The 22,453-nt window shown below is 53.0% G+C and overlaps 1 protein-coding gene across 3 annotated transcripts in view; it reads left to right on the forward strand.

Moving 5' to 3' along the window:
- The first annotated feature begins 1,906 nt into the window (after positions 1-1,906).
- ATP2A3 (ATPase sarcoplasmic/endoplasmic reticulum Ca2+ transporting 3) overlaps positions 1,907-22,453 on the forward strand; it is a 72,393-nt gene continuing 51,846 nt past the window's right edge. For all 3 annotated transcript variants that reach the window (XM_064165842.1, XM_064165841.1, XM_064165843.1), the window contains exon 1: positions 1,907-2,087. In XM_064165842.1, the coding sequence (XP_064021912.1) occupies positions 1,970-2,087 (118 nt within the window). In that variant the 5' untranslated portion in view covers positions 1,907-1,969. The remainder of the gene's footprint in view (positions 2,088-22,453) is intronic.

The following is a 22,453-nucleotide window of genomic DNA, read 5'->3' on the forward strand; positions in this document are numbered from 1 at the left end:
TCCGGGGGAAAAAAAGGGCTTAAGGAACTCCAGTGATGAACAATGATGAACCTACAATTCCTTCAAGACCTCTGCCCATTCCTGCTCTCCATAGCTGGAGAGTGGCACTGATTGCCAGCTTCTTCCAGCACTGTGTGCAGTGGGAGAATTGCAGGTACCTGAAAAGTCAGCAGTTGGTGTTCCCCTGGGGACAGTCGCTGAGAGCGGGTTTGAGCCAGGTCACACAGCCTCTGCTGGAGCAGAGCCTGGATGGGTGTCCTTGGGAAAGTCCTGCAGCTGGCTGGGTTGTAGCTGGCTTGTACCAGGGATTTATGAGGCAACTCAACTCTCTGCTTGCAGTTCAGGGTAACTCCTCATGATGGTCCTATTCCTGGTCACATTGCTACTACAAATAGGCATTTTTGCAGCCTGTTGTGAGCAAGAGTGGCAGAAGGTGATGTAAAGCTCTTGTGTTGTGCAACATGGGGTGCTGGCCCCTCCTAAGCTGAGCAGGAAAGGGACATGGTAAGATGGGTTGAGGGCAGCTGGGTTGCCTCCAGAACAAGCCTGTTCACTCAACTATGGCTGCTCTGCCTTCCGCTGTGGGGATGAGGAGCACTGAGCACTGTGAAGCTGATGCCCTGGGATGTCCAGGACACACACCCAGAGACTGGTGCTCAGGTTCTACCACGAGTGAGGTGTCTTGGTTCTTTCCAGCCTCCCCCCATGGTGATGTTTCCCATTTCATGCTCCAGCAGATGACAGCACAGCACAGCTGCTGCTCCCTGAGTGCGGTGTGTTGACAGGGACAGTGTCAGCGCTGGGTTTGAGAAGTGCCAGACAATGATTGTAGTGCCAGGCCTCCTGCTGCCATCAGACGCTGCCTCTGATTCCACATGACCATGGGCACACGCACCAGACCAGGTGAGGGGGACCTGCTGGAAAGCAGCTCCACAGGGAAGCACCTGGAAGTGCTGGTGGACAACAAGTTCCCATGAGGCAGCAATGTGCCCTGGTGGTCAGGAAGGCAAATGGTGTCTTGGAGGGCACCTGGAGGAAGAGTGTGCCCAGCAGGATGAGGGAGGTTCTCTTCCTCCTGTACTCTACCCTAGGCAGGTCACATCTGGAGTGCTGGGTCCAGTTCTGGGCTCCCAGCTGCAGAGAGCCAGGGAACCGCTGAAAAGAGTCCAGAGGAGGCTGCAAAGCTGCTGAGGGGCCTGGAGCAGCTCTGTGAGGAGCAAAGGCTGAGAGCCCTGGGGCTGAGAGCCTGCAGAAGAGCAGCCCCAGAGGGCATCTGAGCAATGCTCAGCAAGAGCTAAAGGAGCTGTGGTGGCAGGAGGTTGGGGCCAGACTCTTGTGAGTGGTGCCCAGGGACAGCACAAGGGGCAGTGGGCACAGACTGGAACCCAGGAGCTTGGATGTGCAGAGGAGGAGCAAGTTGTTTGTTGAGAGGGTGCTGGAGGCCTGGAGCAGGCTGCCCAGGGAGGTTGTGGAGTGTCCTTGTGTGGAGAGCTTCCAAAGCCCTGTGGGCACTGTGCTCCTGTAGCACCGGGACATGCCCAGCTTACAACGAAAAAAGAGATGCTGACGGGGCAGGGGCTGTAGAACCCTTCCCGTATCTCTCAGCACCAACCCAGGGGAATGTTTCCCGTTCCCAGGAGGATTTCCCGGTGCCCAGCATCACAGCCGAGAAGTTTGGAGCCAATTCATACAAGTGACAGAGGGCAGAAGGGGACACGGACACACAGCGGCGCTTTCGGAGGGGCTGCAGCCCTAGGGGCTGGGCCGCGGGGGGAAGGGGATCCCCGCTGTAACCGCCGGGGCTGCCCCGCGGGGGGCGGTGCTGGGCGGGGCGGCGGCTCCGGGAGGGCGGGGCGGGAGCGGCGGCAGGAGCGCAGCCCGCGCCGGGCCCAGAGGCGGCGGCGCAGCAGCAGGCGAGCGCGGCCCGCGTGCCCGCGCCCATCGTGCCCCGAGCCGGGCAGCGCTGGGCATGGAGGCGGCACACAGCCACCCGGTGCTCGACGTCCTCCGCCGCTTCGGGGTGAGCGAGAGCTGCGGGCTCAGCCCGGAGCAGGTCCGGCGGAACCGGGAGAAGTACGGTCCCAATGGTGAGTGAGGCGAGACGGGAACGCGGTGTGCCACCGGTGAGGGGCTGGGGCAGCTCTGACGGGATACCGGCATCCCTTCTGGGCCGGCTGGGAGCCTTCATTGGAGCTGTCCCTGCTGGGAATAGGGACAGGGTTACCGTCCCGACGGAACCGGAGCGCGCCCGGGAGCGGGACCCTCCCCGCCGGGACCGAGATATGGACCCGGAGTGGGGTTCTCCCTGCCAGGATCGGGACTGGGACCCTCCTCACCGTGACTGAGACGGGGAGTGGGACCTTTCCTCCCGAGTCTGGGAATGGGATCGGGATGCTTCCAATCGGGGACCCTCCGCATTGGGACTGTCCCGATCGGGAAGGGTCGGGGCGCTGCCGTGGGTCTCTCGCTTCGCTTCCGGAGCATCCTTCTTCTAGGTGTGTACAGGAGCCGTAGAGGTCGCTCCGGGACACCTGTTGGTTAGGGGACTGCCTGCCGATTTTGATGAAAGGCTAATTACTGGCGGTACCGGTGGCCGGGCAGCACTGGCAGTTAGCTGGGTGTGAGTTCCTCTGGCAGAGCGGCGGAAAGCCGGAGGGACACGGATATGTCGGCAGGAAAGAGGAAGTTCCCCCATCGCCTGTGTGTGAGGGGGGGAAACCCCAAAATCGAAGTGTAGTGACGAGGTGGGGACCTTGCTGCCAGCTCCCAGCAAGCCTGGCTGGGCCGTGGGTGCTGCTGCAGAAGAGGAAGGGGTGCTGGGAGGAGATAGGGCGATGGCACATGTGCTGGCATCGCTATTCTGGCCCGAGGAACCCTCTGTCCGTCTCCTTGTGGCAGCAGCTGGGCACCTTCTGGGCTGTGATAAGGGGAATTTCTATCTTTGTGTTTTCGAGGTGCTCGGTGTGCACCAGAGGGACTCTGGGGTGGCTGAAGCCTCCTAGGGAAGTGGAGGTTGTGACTGGTCAGGCTGTAGCTGGACATAGGTCGTTAACTCTCAGTAATAAAACAGGAGGATTGTAGGGTGAGTTTGCTCCCAGACTTTGAAGCAGTGAGTCCTTTCTTGAAGTTGTGCAAGAGGATAGGTGTGTGAACTCTTGCTTTGGAGCCGCTTGCATCCGCTTTTTGCTTGATCTTCATGGGTGAAGCTGAGGAAGGCCTGAGCAGATGCTGTGGGATTGCTGTCTGCATCTCTACTCACTAGGAAAGCAGTGCTGGGTGGGATCAGAGGGCCATGCCTCCTGCAGACGACTCTGTGAACAGCAGCCCTGTGTGCTGCTCTGTTGTATTCACTTCTCTATAGCTTTGCTTCCCATGTAGTCCTGTGCTGGGCTTCTAGCAGGTTGTTGATTTGCAAGAGCTTCTGACTTTGGGGAGTCCTGTGGCCTTCAAAGCAGAGGTCTGCACCTCCTGCATGGTGCAACTCACAGAGATGTGTGGAGACCTTGGCAGCAGTAACCTGGGCAGTGCAACCATCAGCAAGAGCATGGTCACAGTTTAAAGCGTTCTGAATTTTTGCTGTCTTTGTGCAGCATTGACATTTTCCTGGTGGTGTGGATGAGGGATGGACAGGCTCACACAGCTTAAAATGAGGCATAATGGGCTTCTGTGTGGCTTCTTTGGTTGGAAACCTTGAGATTAAGCAAATAGCCTCTTTCCAGCAGGTTGTGTCGTGCAGCAGGAATCAACCTCATCAGTGCTTGGGGTGTGCCCAGACCAGAATGGGAAGCAGTGTGGGAGGGCAAAATGGAGTCACACCTTGAAGGCAGCCTGCATTGAACTGTGGTTTAGTGCAGCCTTAAGCTAAACTCCAGCAGCAGAGATGCAGGGCATTTGGGTGATTCGCTTGAGCTCACAGAGGAAGATTCAAATCTTGTGTGGCTGAAAGTGCAGAGCAGACCTCCAGTGAGTTTCATTTTCTCACTCTCCTGTCTCACATTCATTCATTTCCTTCTCAACCCAAAATCAAACTGCTGGTGTGGTCATGAATCACCACCAAAAAGACATCATCTGTCTGAGGAGCTGCCTCCCAACACCCTCCAGCGAGCTGCTCTCTGCTGCTTTCTCTCTGGGACGATGCATTCAAGAAAATCTGAGCTGCGGCAAGCTCTGATGTTAAGTGAGAAGTGGTACCCATCAGCCTGCTTAATATTAGTATATATATATATATATATATATATTTATAGGGGGAGGTGAATTTTTTTTGAGCCTAAAATTGCATTTGCAGATCCAGTGCTAGTGTTTGCAAGAGGAAACAGAGCAATACTGATTGTTTAATATCTCCAGTTTGTGGCTTGGCAGCTGAGCAGTGTGATATAGATTGCTGGGCTGGGAGAAAATATTTCTCCTTTAGGAAGAGCTCTTGTTCCAGTTTCAGATCCGTCACTGCTGCTGTCAGCATGGCAACTTCATTTGCCAGGGAAACTGGAGAATCCATGGAACATTTAGGTCTCACCATGTTGAATCTTACAAGGATCCTGGATCTCCAAACTCAGTGTTACACAGTCACAAAATGATAAGAGTTGGAAGGGAGCTCTGCAGATTTTAGTCCAGCCCCTCTGCTAAAACAGGGTCACCTGGCGGTCACACAGGAACATGTCTGGGCAGGTTTTGAATGTCTCCAGAGATGGAGGCTCCACCATCTCTCTGAGCAGCCTGCTCCAGGCCTCCAATACCCTTAAATTACAGAAGTTCCTCCTCATGTTTAGATGGAACCTCTCGTGCTCATGATTGTGTCCATGACCCCTTGTCCTGTCACTGGGCACCATTGAACAAAGCCTGGCCCCACGCTCCTGACACCCACTCTGGAAGTATTGATCAGCACTGATGAGATCCCTCCCAGCCTTCTCTTTTCCAGACTAAAAGACTCATCTCTCTCAGTCCCTCCTCATCAGAGCTGTGCTCCAGTCCCCACACCCTTTGCTGTGCCCTCTCCAACAAGCCCCTGTCCTTGTTGAACTGGGGAGCCCAGCACTAGACACAGTATTCCAGATGTGGCCCCACAGGAGCAGGGTAGAGGGGAGGAGAATCTCCCTTGGTCTGCAGGCCACATTCTTCCTCATGCACCCCAGAATGCCATCAGCCTTCTGGAAGTGCAGAAAGCTGAGTAAACCTTTCCTTGGCCTGAGAAAGGCTTTGGATGCTCCATCATGTCCTTCTTTACACCCCCTCCCATCCACCAGCACCCAGCTCTACAGGTGGCTTTTAGCCCACAGCACTTAAGTAACAGCACCTGTGCAGCTCCTGTTTGGTGCCAGGCTGAGCAGGAGGCGGCAGGGCCGCAAACATCTTTCTCCATACGTTTAAAACCAGGGCTACAACTCACCCTGAAATGATTTCAGGTCTACCGAGGAAGGAGATGTCACCGGGAGCTGCCCTGTGGGCAGCCCAGTGATGTTCTGCTTTAAATCTAGCTGTGATTTCTCTCTTCTGAGTGGATTTCCACGTGTGGGTGAGCAGGATGTTGCTGCTGTTAATGCACAGGTGTCGTTTTCTTTGCTTCACTGGTAACCTAAATGGACTGTGAATGTCAGCAGAGTCAAGTTAGGGTTAGGCTGCTGGCAACATGTGGGCCTTGCTCTATTCTTGAGTTTGATCTCTTCTTGCAGAAGCCTTGCTGCTGTCTGTGGTGGAAAACAGCGCCAAGCAGGATCAGACCCTGCCCCATCAGCCCTCCCCAGGATCTCATCCATCCTCTCCTTTACCCTTGCTGTTCCTGGTGCTGACCCTCACTGTGGCACCTGATGTTCTGCAGCACCTCTTGCAGCTCTCTTCAGCACTGAGTGGGCTCCAAGCCTTTCCTCTTTTTCTTATGTGATGCACAACTCCACAGTGCCATCAGCTTGACTTCAGCATCACAGCTCCCCAGATGTCAGTGCTGGGGCCAGTCTTGTTCAACATCATCAGTACCCTGGATGAAGGTTCCTCAGCAAGTTTGCTGATGAGCCCAGATTTTGAGGACAAGCTGACACCCCTCAGGCTGTGCTGCCATTCAGGCAGACCTGGATGGGCTGCCGAGTTGGGTGGAGGGAACCTCCTAAAGTTCAACGGGGGCAAGAGGAGGGTCCTGCCCCTGGGCTGTCTGAGCGCCCTGGGGCTGAGAGCCTGCAGAAGAGCAGCCCCAGAGAGCATCTGAGCAGTGCTCAGCAAGAGCTAAAGGAGCTGTGGGGGGCAAGAGCCTGGGGACAGACTCTTGTCAGTGGTGCCCAGGGACAGGACAAGCGGTCATGGACACAATCGTGAGCTTCTCTGCAGAGCTCCCCATGCCCACCATGCTGGGCTGCTGTGATTTTGGAACTCTTGTGTGTGTTTTTCTGTATGTATATCTGAGCTTACCTTGGTGGGAAGAGATGTCTCCAAGCCCAAGTCCATCCTGTACTAGATTGTTCAGCCAAAACCCACCAAGACTTGTTCACAGAATCACTGCGGTTGGTAAGATCATGAAGTCCAACTGTCTACCCAATGCCATCATGCCCACTTTACCTCGTTTCCTAGTGCTGCATCTACCTTGTTGTTGAACACCTCCAGGGATAGTGACTCCACCACCTCCCTGGGCAGACTGCTCCAGTGTTTGAGAGCCCTTTCAGTGAAGAAGTTTATTCTAATATCCAAACTAAACCACTCCTGGTGCAACCTGAGGCCATTTCTTTTTGGCCTGTCTCTTGTTCCTTGGAGAAGAGACCAACGTCAACCTGGCTCTGAGCTCCTTTCAGTGGTTGTAGAGAGCGAGAAGGTCTCCCCGCACAAGGAGCTTGCTGCTCTCCAGCACGAACGTGCATCCCAGCCCTGCTTTGCCAGGAGCGGCAGCAGACCCCTCCGGCAAGTTATTCCCATGCCAGTGCCAGAGGTGTCCATGGACACTGGGGTGTGCTTGCCCATGCCCTCTGCTTGCTCCCTTGTGCTACTTTTGCTAACTGTGGTCAGATCAGCTGCTGATGGTTGCTAACCAGCCAAGGTTCTGCTCCAGCTCTCTCCTGACACTAATACAAGAGAAATAGAAATTCTCTGCCGTGCCGGAGTATCCGAGGTGCTGGAGGGAAAGGGGCGAGCGGCGCTTTCTGACTCATCTGGCGCTGCGCTGCTCCGCGGAGCTTCGCCCACTTCTCCCTCCCCCGAAACACTTCGCTGAGCATGGATTGACAAACATGCTACGGGCTCGGCTGGGCTGCTTCTCCCCTCCTCTTCCCAAATCCTTCCTGAAGCCTTGGGATTGCTTTCAGATTGACCACCTTTGTGACTGTCAAGAGGGAAGTTGAGATTTTCAGCCCTGTGTTGCCCTCTCAGGACCTTTAGACCTCACCAAAAAAGAGAAGCAAATGAAGAGCAATGTGCAAAAAAACCTGAGATCTGCTCTTCAAATGCTGCAGGAAGCAGGCAGGTAACATTTTCAGCACAAAAAGAGGCAGGAGGTGTGCTGGTGGGGAAAGCATTTTGTGCGGTGTCCGCCTGGGGTTGATCTCCTCTCTGGCCCAAGTGTTCTTTCATTAATATTTTTATTCCATAGCTGGTTTTGAAGCTGGGAGTGGTGGAACTACCACTATGAAGGCTGAGTTAGGAGGAGTTGGATGCATCATAAAACCATTAAGGTTGGAAAAGGCCTCTAAGTCCAACCAGCGACCCAGCACCACTGTGGCCACTAAACCATGTCACCGAGTGCCATGGCCATACAGTTCTGGAACACCTCCAGGGATAGGGACTCCACCACTTCCCTGGGCAGCCTGTGCCAATCTCTCTTGCAGCAAAGAATTTTTATCTCATCTCCTACCTAACCCTCCCCTGTGCAATTGGAGTCCATTTCCTCATGATGCTGTTGTCAGCAGGGACACCTCCAACTAGAGTACCAGAGTAGGCTTTCCAGGGCCACATCAAGGCTGACCTTGAACGTCTCCCAGGCATGAGGTCTCAACCGCATCCCTGGGCAGCCTGTGCCAGTGTCTCACCACCCTCACTGTGCAGAACTTCCTCCTGATGTCCTACCTCAATCTGACCTGCTTCAGTTCCAAACCACTGCCCCTTGTGCTATTACTCTTCTGAACAGTCCCTGCTCAGCCTTCCTGTAGGTCCCCTTTCAGATACTGAAATGCAGTTCCAGTGTCTCCCTGGGTCCTTCTCCTCTCCAGGATGAACAACCTCATCTCTACCAGTCTGTCTTCATAGCAGAGGGTCTCCAGCCCTCTGGTCATCTTTGTGGCCTCCTCTGGTCCTGCTCAGTCAGGTCCATGGCTCTCTTGTATTTGGGGCCCCAGAGCCTCCAGAAAGAGACTTACAAACCCATAATTAGTAGCAAAATAACTTCTTTCCCCAAGGCTGTTCCTCATCCCCAATACTCCACATGCCTCTACTGACCTTCCTGGAGCTAAGTCTGGCTCCACTGGTGTTCCCCTTAGCAGCTCCACAGCTACTCACTCATTGCCTTTTTAGCAGCTTTTAAGCCTCCTCCAGTCACTAGATCCCATTTTCAGCTATTGAGTCACATTTCTGTGGCCGTCTCCCTCCATGCTAAATAGCTTTAAAATCCTTATTATAAATTGTTGGTGCAAGTATGTTAGTTGTTGGGGTTTGGGGGTTTTGTTTTGGGGGTTTGGGTCCTGAAAAATGAAGTTGTTTGATGCTTTTCCTCTGTTCAAATCTCTGGAGGACCCAGCTTTGGGTTCTCTCCCGCACACAGCATTTGCAGAGTTGGGTGGGATGCTGATCCCCTCCAAAATGCTTTGGGTATTTTTAAGGGTGGTTCTTGATGAGCCACAAGCCAGGTGTTGACTGTCTGCACCCTGTGCTGCTCACCCAGCAGGTCCAGCTCCACTCCTGTGGAAGGGGCTTCTCCCTGTGCAGTATTGCTGGTCCAGACCAGCTGCAGAGTGTTGCCCTTCCTTAAAGGTTTTTTTCAGCAAAAAAGGTTATTCAGGAATGGTTTCAAGGCTGTTGAAGGGAGTGTTAAGGAGTTATGAGCAGCATCTAAGTTGTGCTCTGTGGAGAATTAGGGCAGTAAATTAGAACAGAGAACCTATTTTGTCAGGTAAGTCTGGGCATCTGGGTGCTGGCATTGCTCAAGGGCTGTCCAAAACTCCTCTTTCATTCTTTGTTTCCTCTGGAAAAAGGCCATCACAATGCTTGGGAATCTCTGTCTTCTGGGCAGTGGATACCAGGTGTATCCCAGATGTCCCTTCCAACCTCCAGCATGCTGGGATTCTGTGGTGGCAATGAAGGCAGCTTCTGGTCAGTCAGCACACCTTGGGTAGGGGAGCCAGCTGATGCAGGGCTACTGGGAGAGCTAGGAAAGCTTATAGGGATGGCGGAGAGAGACCTGAGGCTGTTCTAGGGGGGTAAGCAGCAGACAGATAGGGCTACTGGGGCTCATTCTGACCTGGTGCCACATTAAACCCCAGCAAAACCCAGAAAGTGCCATGCCCTCATCCCACCCCATTTATTCTGTGCATCCCATGTGGTGTTTCTCGCTGGGATTGTGATTCAGGATCTTTATTATACCTTGGTGTGGGGCATGCAGAGAGCATAAGAGTAACTTGGGTTAAAACAGAATTCCCTGGCTGCTAGCTCCAGTTGCTTGGTCCCAGGTACCTCGGTGGAAAGCAGGTAGCAGAGATCTGGGCTGGGAGGTAGAGAAATGTGGAAGCAGCAGAGCCAAAAAGCAACAGAGCAAATTGTGGTTACTTGAGTGTTTCCATGACGTGAGCCTGAGCCCGAAGCGGCTCTGGGGGCGGTTTAACCCCTCGCAGGCAGGGCAGCCACTCGGCAGTGACCCAGAGGTGAGGAGTGATGCTGGGGCAGGAGGCTCCTTATTCCTGCCGGGATTCATGTAATTAATGGGTCGTTAACGAGGCTGATGATTTGTCAGAATTAAGCCGTTCCCCTCCTGGAAGGAGGGTTGGATCTGGGGCCAAATTGTTGCTCTTTTGAAGAGTATCTGAGAAGGGTTTGGGTTGGAACGGACCTGAAAGATCATCCAGCTCCAACCCCTTGCCGTGGGCAGGGACACCTTCCACTGGTTCAGCCTCATCCAGCCTGGTTTTGAACACTTCTCTGGGCAGGTTGGGTTAATTCTTGCTAGCAGTGAACCTCCTGTCTGTAAGCAGGATTTGCTGAGGTTTTTTTGTGGGAACCTCCCAGTTTCTGAGGTTTGGCTGTTCATTATCACTCTGTAAAAGCCTTTTCTCTTCCTCACAGGCAGAGGTGCTAAGTCCAGGGTTGGGCTGTGGTTTGGTAGCTCTGTCTACCTCCCAGCACGGGGTCCACACCCGTAAGCTGCTCCATCCAGCAAAACATCAGGCTTCTCCGTGGCATATGATGGCATCTCTTTGTGACCCATGGGGCCTCAAATCTGAAATGTTAGACCTCTGCTTCAAGTCCAGCTCTACAGTACCCTCAAAGGTAGATGTCTGTGCCCCAAGCATCACAACCGTCCTAAAAGGTCCGTGTTTAGCAGCCTGCTGCTGTGCTGGCACAGGGCCTAGCTCTGTCACAACCCACTTCAGATGATGCATTATCAAAGTCCTGGCCCGGTCCTCTGCCCTCCTCACCCTTCCAGTTCAGGAAACCCATCGTTCCTCCAGGACTGGTATTCTGCAGGCAGCAGCCTCAAACCAGCCTGCCCCGCCAGAGCTTTATGGTGGTCACAGAATCATAGAATCCCAGGCTGGTCTGGGTGGGAAGAGACATTTTGAGGCCATCCAGTGCAACCTGCAGCCAGCAGGGACAGCCCCGGTCAACCTGACCTGCAGTGAGGCAGCTCCCACCTCTGTGGGCAGCCTGGGCCAGCGTCCCTGCGCCCATGCAGCTGTCCCACCCGAGGCTGTATGCACGGCTGTGTCTCCAGCTGAGAGACACACATCTGTTACCTAGAGATGTAGGGCAGATGGTTTGATCAATCTCCGTGTCAGTGGCCTTTGAATAAAAGACCCTTTTCTGGAGGAGAAAGAAAACCCCGGCAACAAAATGCTGTTTCTTTCCCCTGTCAAGAGCTGACAGGTCCCTGCTGGCGCGAAGCTGCTGCGGGCGGTGTCGCGGCGCGGGTGGCTTGCCCGGCCAGGTCACCGTCGGGGGTGCGATGTTTGAGGAGGAAATCCGCGCCTTGCTCCTGCGTGTCCCCTGCGCCCTGGGTTCCTGTCCGCGGTATTTTTGCCTCGGGAGTTTCCTGCTATTTAGCCACTGGATGTATTTTAAACCCCGAGGCGGGGGAAGGCGGCGAAGGGATGTGAGTAAATGGCAGGACTGCGCTGGGAGCAGCAGGAGGCACGGCGCCGGGGGCAGCCCCAGCGCTGGCGAGTTTTACTCCAGGTGAAGCAAAGAAAACGACACCTGTGCATTAACAGCAGCAACATCCTGCTCACCCACACGTGGAAATCCGCTCAGAAGAGAGAAATCACAGCTAGATTTAAAGCAGAACATCACTGGGCTGCCCACAGGGCAGCTCCCGGTGACATCTCCTTCCTCGGTAGACCTGAAATCATTTCAGGGTGAGTTGTAGCCCTGGTTTTAAACGTATGGAGAAAGATGTTTGCGGCCCTGCCGCCTCCTGCTCAGCCTGGCACCAAACAGGAGCTGCACAGGTGCTGTTACTTAAGTGCTGTGGGCTAAAAGCCACCTGTAGAGCTGGGTGCTGGTGGATGGGAGGGGGTGTAAAGAAGGACATGATGGAGCATCCAAAGCCTTTCTCAGGCCAAGGAAAGGTTTACTCAGCTTTCTGCACTTCCAGAAGGCTGATGGCATTCTGGGGTGCATGAGGAAGAATGTGGCCTGCAGACCAAGGGAGATTCTCCTCCCCTCTACCCTGCTCCTGTGGGGCCACATCTGGAATACTGTGTCTAGTGCTGGGCTCCCCAGTTCAACAAGGACAGGGGCTTGTTGGAGAGGGCACAGCAAAGGGTGTGGGGACTGGAGCACAGCTCTGATGAGGAGGGACTGAGAGAGATGAGTCTTTTAGTCTGGAAAAGAGAAGGCTGGGAGGGATCTCATCAGTGCTGATCAATACTTCCAGAGTGGGTGTCAGGAGCGTGGGGCCAGGCTTTGTTCAATGGTGCCCAGTGACAGGACAAGGGGTCATGGACACAATCATGAGCACGAGAGGTTCCATCTAAACATGAGGAGGAACTTCTGTAATTTAAGGGTGTTGGAGGCCTGGAGCAGGCTGCTCAGAGAGATGGTGGAGCCTCCATCTCTGGAGACATTCAAAACCTGCCCAGACATGCTCCTGTGTGACCGCCAGGTGACCCTGTTTTAGCAGAGGGGCTGGATGTGATGGTCTCCAGAGGTCCCTTTCCATCCTGTGGTTCTGTGAGCCAGGTGAGACAGCTCTCCCATGTGCTGGGATCAGTCCCCGTGGTCAATCTGTGTCTGTCCAGGGGTGTGGATGGCCAAAGTGCTTTTTTTCTCTGTTATTTTGCTGGAGAAAATCGTAGCAGAGCCACCCTCTGGGGAGCTGTCAGGCCTCTGTGTGTGTTGTGCCTGCTTTTTGCATGGGGTGTTTGGTTTTTCGCTCTTCTGCTCTGAAAGAGCTTTTCTGGTGTTTGTTGCTGATACCAATCAGATGGGGGTTGGGAGGGGTGTGTGGGTGGGGGAGATTCTCTTTTCTGCTTCCTCCACCCTGGTGAGCACAAGCACAGAGATCCTGGAGGAGGAACTCAGCAGAGCAGCGACTCCAGCTGCTTCAGCCGAGTCCCCAGGGCTTGGTCCGGCTGGATTCTGCTGAGCCGGCAGCACGCAGCCCTCGGGCAGGCACCCCTGGTCGGGTAACCCTCCCTTCACCTGCCCCTCTGTGCTCTTCTTTTTCCATGGTGCAGCGTCCAAGTCAACACAAAGTCTAAAATAAGGGAAATGTGGGGAGTGAGTGGAAAAACAAACTCCAAAGCGGCCAGCTGAGCAGTGCGGGGAGGGAGCGAGGAGGCGCTGGAGCTGCGCCTCTGGCCGGCGCAGAGGGCGGCCCTTGGCACAGGCGGGAGGCCTCAGCTGGGCTCCTGCGGGATGAGGCTTTTCATGGCGCCACAGGACCCAGCACTGCACAGGCCTGGGCGCGGGGGGCTCTGCTCTGCCCTAACGCACGCCACTTGTGTTCAGGCTTCTTTTTAGAGCCGATCATGTTACAGATGCAGGGCTAAGCCTGAGACAAGGTTGGGTTGTCCTTAGCAGTCCCGAGAACGGAGGTGTCTCTTCCGCGCATGCCTCTTGTTGTCAGCGGGTCCCTCTGGAGGTCTGCAGTGATGAAGTAAGGGGTCTGCCTCAAGTGTCCTTCCCGTGAACTCCAAACTAGCAGTGTCCTTTGTAGGGCTCTTCCTCGGTTTGCTCATGCCAAAGGCTGTCTCTTCCACCTGCCTCCCTCCTACATCAGCCCTTCTAGTTTCTAACTGTTTGTTGCTCTGTTCTCTTAAGCCAGGTGCAGCTGTCGTGGCGGTGGTGCAAGCAGGAGTGCAGCCCCATTCAAAGTCCCCCCTCACCCCTGTCTGTGGCCTCTTGCCACGAGTTGATCGGATCAAACATTTATTTCTCATGCCCTCAGGGTGGGCAGGGTGCAGGTTTCCTGGGCTCTTGCAGGCTATGGATGGAGGTCAGGGGCTGTCTGCTGCTGGCAAGTGGAAACCTTGTCAGAGGAGCAGTAATATTCTAATCTACTCCTCTCTGAGGGGTGTCCTGTGGTGACCCAGGAACAGATGGAGATGTTCCTGATATGGGACTCCTCTTTGGTCTGTAAAAGTTTAATTCTTAGAATCACAAAATCATTTTAGCTGTAGGTCTTTAAGGTAAAGATCAACCCTTGACCCAGCACTGCCAGAGCACCACCAGCACCACATCTCCACAGCTTTGCAACCCCTTCAGGGATGGAGACTCCACCACTGCCCTTAGCAACCTAGGCCAGGCCTTGATTACCCTTTTGGGGAAGAAATTGTTCCTTATGTCCAACCTGAACCTCCTAATCCTGGTACAACCTGAGGCTATTTCCTCTTGTCCTGTCACCTGTTACTAGGGAGCAGAGCCCAACCCCCACCTGGCTCCAGACTCCTTTCAGGGAGCTGTAGAGAGCAATGAGCTCTGCCGTCAGCCTCCTCCTCCTGAACAACCCCAGCTCCCTCAGCTGCTCCTCACAGGACTTGTGGTCTAAATACTACTACTACTACTACTTACGATTGTGATGATGATTACTATTAATGATGATTCCTCTTTTGGACACAAAGATGTAGTCACCTCTGTATATACATAGAGAAAATATTGTACCCTCATACATGTAGATGTCTATGTATATGCCTATATAGGTAGGACATTTGGAATGATTTCTGTGCTGCAGGGAGGTGGTGGAGCCCTGTCTTGGGTTCAAATGCAGGTTCCCAGAGACTCTTATAAATTTGGTAGACCCAATGACAATTTATAGAATTTATAGAGCGCCCTCCCCTCTTCCCCCTCCTTTCCCCAAAAGACAGGGAGAGAGATAAAGGTAGGGACACCCAAATAAATCAATCTCACTCGATTTGGAAGTTAAAAAGGAAAAGTTTAACAATAACTTAGAAAAAGGGATTGGAGGTAGGGGAGTTTACAAAGGATAAGGAAGGGAAAACAGCAAAATACAAACAGGGATGGATACAACCCGAGTAGTGTGATGGTGTCTCTGCCTCGTGGCTGCCACGTGTTGTGCTGGTATGCAGTATCAGTGTGTGTGTGATCATGAACGCAGGAAGAGAGAAAGAGCAAGAGGGAGAGACAGGGAGGTCCTGTCTCTTTTATACCACAGGAAGTGGGGGGAGTGGGCTAACCATCACCTGGAGTGTGGCCCACCCCTGAGGAGGGGCCAAGACCCCTAGGGTCAGGTTCAGGGTCACTCCCCCAGGAGTGTTAACCCTATACAAGCCCCCATCCCTGGAGATGTTTCAGAACTGTGTGCCCATGGTACCTGGGGACATGGTTTGGTGGCCATGGTGGTGCTGGGTTGGTGTTGGACTGGAGGATCTCAGAGAGCTTTTCCAAGCCAAACAATTCCATGATTCTAAGATTCTTTACATTACAATTCACCCTTGCAGACATGCATGCAGTTATTCTGCACAGCTGGAAGGAGATCATGGACAAAGCCTAGACAGGACTCATGTTTCCAGGGATCTCCAAGTGTCTCATTCCAGGAAAGGAGCTGCTTCAGCTACATGGAGATGTGTGACCCCCAGAGAGTTCATCCATGAAAATTATTAATTGTCCAACTCATCTCTTTTTTTCCCATCCAGAAGAGCAGATCTTTTCTATCCTACCAAAATTGTTGTCTTCTGATGTAGTCTAAGGCAAGCACAGGCTTCATTTTCCATGAAAACTCACCCAAGAGCACTGCTGAAAATAGACAATGGTCTGAGAAGAGAGGGCAGGAAAAGCAAGGGCTGGGGGCAGTGAGGGGAGCTGGGTCAGCTGGACCAAGCAGCTCTGCAAAGAAAGTTCATCATCATCATCATCATCATCTCAGTTTGAGTTAATTGAACTGCAGAGCAGCTTGCTAGTGCTCATGTGGGTTTGGGTTGGAGAATTCACCTTCCTGTTGCTACCCTGTCTGTGTCTTAGCCTGGTTTCATTTTCCAGCAGAGGGGAAATGAGTTGAGATGCAGTGCCCAAACTTAAATTTCACCAAAGCTTGCTGGGGCAGAAGCATTTCCTCCAGAAAACAAGGAAAAGAGTCAACCCCCACCCCCTCCAGTTGTCTTTACTACTATGAATTGGCTGTCTTCAGCACTGAGCTTGGGGCAGGCTCTCCTCACAGCCCAGCCTGCAAAATTCAGGTTTTCCTGATCTATAAATCATAGGCTAGGGCTTGGCTGCAGGTGGCACCAGGGTCAGTTCCAGCATGTCTGTTAAAACATTTGCTTCTGGAGGGGTGGCAATGAGCAGGGTCCTCATCTCGGCAGGGAAGGGCAGAAAGTGAGAGAATCGCAGGCTGGTTTGGGTGGAAGGGACCTTTCCAGGCCATCCAGTCCAACCCCTGCAGCCAGCAGAAACAGCCCCGGCTAGAGCAGGTTGCTCACAGCCCCACACTGACCCGCAATGGTGCCAGCCATGGGGCAGCTCCCACCTCCGTGGGCAGCCTGGGCCAGGCTCTCCCCACCCTCAGGGTCAAAGAGCCTTAAAGGGCTTTTCCAACCAGAAAGACTCTCTGGTTCTTTGAGTGCTACCAAGGGAGTCCTGGTGTGGGGGAAGGGGAGGGTGCTTGATGGTTCTGGCAGTTGACGTGGGATGGTGGGTGGGATGGCAAAGTGCTTTGCTTCCCACCAAAGGCATGTTAGGGCTGTGAAGGGCTGGTGTTGAACACTGACATGGGCACTGTCCCGTGGGTAAATGTTGGGACCTGGAGCAGCTCTGTGAGGAGCAAAGGCTGAGAGCCCTGGGGCTGAGAGCCTGCAGAAGAGCAGCCCCAGAGGGCATCTGAGCAATGCTCAGCAAGAGCTAAAGGAGCTGTGGGGAACAAGAGGCTGGGGCCAGACTCTTGTGAGTGGTGCCCAGGGACAGCACAAGGGGCAGTGGGCACAGACTGGAACCCCGGAGGTTGGATGTGAAGAGGAGGAGAAAGTTGTTTGTTGTGAGGGTGCTGGAGGCCTGGAGCAGGCTGCCCAGAGAGGCTGTGGAGTGTCCTTGTGTGGAGAGCTTCCAAACCCCCGGGGCACTGTGCTGCTGGGCAAGCTGCTGTGGGTGCCCTGCTGGAGCAGGGAGGTTGGATTGGATGATGTCCAGAGGTCCTTTCCAGCCTCACTGTGCTGGCATGCTGGGATTCTTTGTGACCATGGAGCCAGCTACACTTTTCACAGCACTTGGCTCCTGGAACACTTCAGTCACATTTATTGTTGTCACTTGTTACTGTTTTTTATTTTATTATTTTTCATTTTGCAAGCAAGAGAGCCTCCATGGTAGCTTACAGCTGTTTTGGAGGTGCTCAGATCAGTCTGAACACTCAGGAAGCCCTCAGAAAGAATGTTTTGGGGGATACTGTTCCCCCTCAGCAGCCCTGTGATGCCTGCTGAGCAGCATCTCCAGGAGCAAACCCATCCTAGTTTGCAAATACATCCTGATCTTCTTTTCAACCTCAATATCCCTTTAGTTCAATTAGTTAGGAAAAAAAAACAAAGGCAATCCCACCTTGCTCTTCCTCAGGCCTTGCAGAATTCAGCTGACCAGTTTTGGGGGCTGAAATTCCACCCCTGGGTTGTCTAAACCCCCCTGGAGCTGCATGTGCACATTTTGCTGACCCAGCAGCATGGGCATCTCCAGGGGTTGGGGCATCACTGGGGCTCCAGGCACCACCACCTGCAAAGCACTCTGCAGTGGCTTTCCAAACCCTGCATCGGAGCTGCCGGGAAGATGATGTTCAATTTGTGGTGCTGTGAGCTGGGCTGGGTTGGGGTGCTGAGTGCTGGGCTGGGCTGGGGTGCTGAGTGCTGGGCTGGGCTGGGGTGCTGTGTGCTGGGCTGGGCTGAGGTGCTGTGTGCTGGGCTGGGGTGCTGAGTGCTGGGCTGGGCTGTGGTGCTGTGTGCTGGGCTGGGATGAGGTGCTGTGTGCTGAGCTGGGCTGGGGTGCTGTGTGCTGGGCTGGGATGAGGTGCTGTGTGCTGGGCTGGACTGAGGTGCTGTGTGCTGGGCTGGGCTGAGGTGCTGTGTGCTGGGCTGGGCTGGGGTGCTGTGTGCTGGGCTGGGATGAGGTGCTGTGTGCTGGGCTGGGATGAGGTGCTGTGTGCTGGGCTGGGATGAGGTGCTGTGTGCTGGGCTGGGATGAGGTGCTGTGTGCTGAGCTGGGCTGGGGTGCTGTGTGCTGGGCTGGGATGAGGTGCTGTGTGCTGGGCTGGACTGAGGTGCTGTGTGCTGGGCTGGGCTGAGGTGCTGTGTGCTGGGCTGGGCTGGGGTGCTGTGTGCTGGGCTGGGATGAGGTGCTGTGTGCTGGGCTGGGATGAGGTGCTGTGTGCTGGGCTGGGATGAGGTGCTGTGTGCTGGGCTGGGATGAGGTGCTGTGTGCTGGGCTGGGATGAGGTGCTGTGTGCTGGGCTGGGATGAGGTGCTGTGTGCTGGGCGGGGTGCTGTGTGCTGGGCTGGGATGAGGTGCTGTGTGCTGGGCGGGGTGCTGTGTGCTGGGCTGGGATGAGGTGCTGTGTGCTGGGCGGGGTGCTGTGAGCTCAGATGGGTTGGGGTGCTGTGTGCTGTTTCTGTGTGTGTGTGTCTGTGTGTGTGTGTGTCTCGGTGTGTGTGTCTGTGTGTGTCTCGGTGTGTGTGTCTGTGTGTGTCTCGGTGTGTGTGTCTCTGTGTGTGTCTGTGTTTGTGTGTCTGTGTGTGTCTCTGTGGGTGTGTCTGTGATTGTGTGTCTGTGTGTATGTCTGTGTGTGTCTCTGTGTGTGTCTGTGTGTGTCTGTGTGTGTGTGTCTGTGTCTCTGTGTGTGTCTGTGTGTCTGTGTCTCTGTGTGTGTGTCTGTGTGTGTCTGTGTGTGTGTCTGTGTATGTCTGTGTGTGTGTCTGTGTGTCTCTGTGTGTGTCTGTGTCTCTGTGTCTGTGTGTGTGTCTGTGTGTGTGTCTGTGTGTGTGTCTCTGTGTCTGTGTGTGTCTGTGCGTGTCTGTGCGTGTCTGTGTGTGTCTGTGTGTGTGTCTGTGTGTGTGTCTGTGTGTGTCTCTGTGTCTGTGTGTGTCTGTGTGTGTCTGTGTGTCTGTGTGTGTGTCTGTGTGTGTCTGTGTGTGTCTGTGTGTCTGTGTGTGTGTCTGTGTGTGTCTGTGTGTGTGTCTGTGTGTCTGTGTCTGTGTGTGTGTCTGTGTGTGTCTCTGTGTCTGTGTGTGTCTGTGCGTGTGTCTGTGTGTGTCTGTGTGTGTCTGTGTGTGTCTGTGTGTGTCTGTGTGTCTGTGTGTGTGTCTGTGTGTGTCTGTGTGTGTCTCTGTGTCTGTGTGTGTGTCTGTGTCTGTGTGTGTGTCTGTGTGTGTGTCTGTGTGTGTCTGTGTCTGTGTGTGTGTCTGTGTGTCTGTGTCTGTCTGTGTCTGTGTGTGTGTGTCTCTGTGTCTGTGTGTGTGTCTGTGTGTGTGTCTGTGTGTCTGTGTCTGTGTGTGTCTGTGTGTGTGTGTCTCTGTGTCTGTGTGTGTGTCTGTGTGTGTCTGTGTTTGTGTGTCTGTGTGTGTGTGTGTCTGTGTGTGTCTGTGTGTGTCTGTGTCTGTGTGTGTGTCTGTGTGTGTGTCTGTGTTTGTGTGTCTGTGTTTGTGTGTCTGTGTCTGTGTGTCTGTGTGTGTGTCTGTGTGTGTGTCTGTGTGTGTGTCTGTGTTTGTGTGTCTGTGTCTGTGTGTCTGTGTGTGTGTCTGTGTGTGTGTCTGTGTGTGTGTCTGTGTTTGTGTGTCTGTGTGTGTGTGTCTGTGTGTGTGTGTGTGTGTCTGTGTGTGTGTGTCTCTGTGTGTGTGTCTGTGTTTGTGTGTGTCTCTGTGTGTGTCTCTGTGTGTGTCTGTGTGTGTCTCTGTGTGTGTCTCTGTGTGTGTGTCTGTGTGTGTCTCTGTGTGTGTGTCTGTGTATGTGTGTCTGTTTGTCTGTCTCTGTGTCTGTCTCTGTGTGTGTCTCTGTGTGTGTCTCTGTGTGTGTGTCTGTGTGTGTCTGTGTGTGTGTCTGTGTGTCTGTGTGTGTGTCTGTGTGTGTGTCTGTGTGTCTGTGTGTCTGTGTATGTGTATCTGTGTGTGTGTCTGTGTGTGTGTCTGTGTATGTGTCTGTGTTTGTGTGTCTGTGTGTGTGTGTCTGTGTCTGTGTGTGTCTCTGTGTCTGTGTGTGTGTGTCTATGTCTGTGTGTGTCTTTGTGTCTGTGTGTGTCTGTGTCTGTGTGTGTGTCTGTGTATGTGTATCTGTGTGTCTGTGTCTGTGTGTGTGTCTGTGTGTCTGTGTCTCTCTGTGTGTCTGTGTGTCTGTGTCTCTCTGTGTGTGTCTGTGTCTGTGTGTGTGTCTGTGTCTGTGTGTGTGTCTGTGTGTCTGTGTCTGTGTGTCTGTGTCTCTCTGTGTGTCTGTGTCTGTGTGTGTGCCTGTGTCTGTGTGTGTGTGTCTGTGTGTGTCTCTGTGTCTGTGTGTGTCTGTGTGTGTCTGTATGTGTCTCTGTGTCTCTGTGTGTGTGTCTGTGTGTGTGCCTGTGTGTGTGACATAGGCAGTGCTGTTTGGGCAGCTTAGTCGTGGGGGTGAGTCTCTCCCTTGCATTTCCCTTTGGGAAGGTTCTGCCCAAACCAGAGCTAAAGAGAAGCTAAAAAACCCCAACAGAACCCCAAAACTTAGTGAGAGCAGCCCAGCTGAAGTCTTGTTTTATTTAACTTAGCACTGATCACTGGAGCAAATAAGGTGAGAAAAGTCATTTTAGGGTAATAAAGGAGGAAATAAAATTCTGTTTTTAAGGAACAAGAAGAGGATACAGTGAAACGCATTCAAAAATGGATGAAAAGATAAATATATTTGCATAGAAATAAAAATCCAGAGGGCAATAAATTGATGTATAAAAAGATGTTCTCCATATGTAAATATCTATAGAAGGCATGTGAGAATATGAATATATATATGAATGTAAATAAATACAAATAGAAATAATAGAATACTAGCAATATTAATATAAGTAATATAAATAAATAATGCTCAAATATAAGTATGCATAGAAGGCATATGAAAATATGACTATATATAGAAGTGTAAGTAAATACGAATAGAAATAATAGAATACCAGCAATAATAATATAATCATATAAATAAGAATGCAACAGGAATATATCTAGAAGGCATACTTTGCCTGTTAAAACATCCCAAATATATTCTCTCTGTATCTAATTAGGTATAAATCAATCTGCACAGGGGGTAATGCATCTGTGTGTGAACCCATGTGAATCTCTTGCCTGCAGACTTGCCTGCATACAAAGGTAGTTCTCCTATGTCTATATGGGTGAATAGATTAAAAAATGTTATGTAAGGCATGGATATGCACCAAAGGTGTTAGATCCACCTGGCATATGTGAGCAGGTGGTGTCTGCTTTGTCAGGATGTGCTGCTTTAGACCTGGATAAAGGTAGATGTCAGAACCATGTAAAAAGAGAGCTCTGTACAGCTCTCTGTGGCAGGGTTTGGGAGCCTCAGGGTCCCTCCCTCGCTTATAGAAGGCTTCTGCCCAAAGCAGAGCCGAGCAGAAGCTACCAAAGCTCCCAGCACAAGCCCAGCCCTGGGCAGCACCTCCCAGCTGAAGGTTTGTTTAATCCAGGCTCCTCAAAGTGGTTTTTATGTATTTCTTTCTTTCATTCCCATCCCCAAGCCTGTTCCTATTTAAATGCAGGTTTTTAGCTTTCCCAGCCAGGAGCCGGCGCTGCGAATTCTTTCCACTGCGTTGGTGCAGGAGGGAACAAACCTCTGCTGCTGGCTTGCTGGCGCCCAGCATCCTCCTCCGTGCAGGGGCAGCAGCAAGCCCACCTCCCCGAAGGGAGGCTGCAGTGAGGACTGGGCAGCCTCTTCTGCTGACTGTCAAGCAGCAGGACCAGAGGAAATGGTCCCAGGCTGCCCCAGCAGAGGTTCAGGCTGGACATCAGCAGATATTTCTTCACAGGCTTCTCAGACTGGAACAGGCTGCCCAGGGCCGTGGTGGAGTTACCACCCCAGGGTTTAAAGGGTGTGTGGAGCTGGTGCTTAGGGATGTGGTTTAGTGTTGACCTTGCAGTGCTCAGTCAAAGGTTGGCCTGGATGTGCTTGAAGGTCTCTTCTGATGGGAGGTAACTCTGTGAAAGCCTTCCCTGCTTATTTTCATGGTGCTCAGAAAGGAGGTGGGTTTGCTGTTGCCCATCTATGCAGGAGGATGCTGGGAGCCAGCTGGCTTCAGAAGGACAGTGAAGCTGGAGAAGGCTTTGTAGAAGAGGTCTGGTGAGGAGCAGCTGAGGCAGCTGGGGTTGTTCAGGCTGGAGGAGGCTGAGGGGAGACCTCATTGCTCACTCTGGAACATGGTTTAGTGGTGGTGGTTGTATTGATGACTTGATCTCAGTCCTGACCCTAGTCAGGACCCTGACCCTCTTCCTGACCCTAGTGATTCTATGATTTGAACTCCCTAAAAGGAGGTTGGAGCCAGGTGGGCGTTGATCTCTTCTCCCAAGTAACAAGTGACAGGATGAGGAGATGACCTTAAGTTGCACCAGAAGAGGTTTATGTTGGATATTAGGAAAAATGTCTTTGCTATGAGAGTGGTCAGGGATTGGCACAGGCTGCCCAGGGAGGTGGTGGAGTCCCCATGCCTGGAGGTGTTCAAAACCATGTAGAGATGGCACTTTGTGACATGATTGAATGACCATGATGGTGTTTGCTAGGTTGGCGGTTCGACTCCTATGATCTTAGAGGTCCTTTCCAGCCTTTATGATTCTCTAATGCATGGCCCTGTGTTGGGCTCATGCTAGCCAATGTTCCAGGAATGAGCCATTTCCAG

This window comes from Pogoniulus pusillus, chromosome 27 (genome assembly GCF_015220805.1).
Source record: "Pogoniulus pusillus isolate bPogPus1 chromosome 27, bPogPus1.pri, whole genome shotgun sequence".
Lineage (NCBI taxonomy): Eukaryota > Metazoa > Chordata > Aves > Piciformes > Lybiidae > Pogoniulus > Pogoniulus pusillus.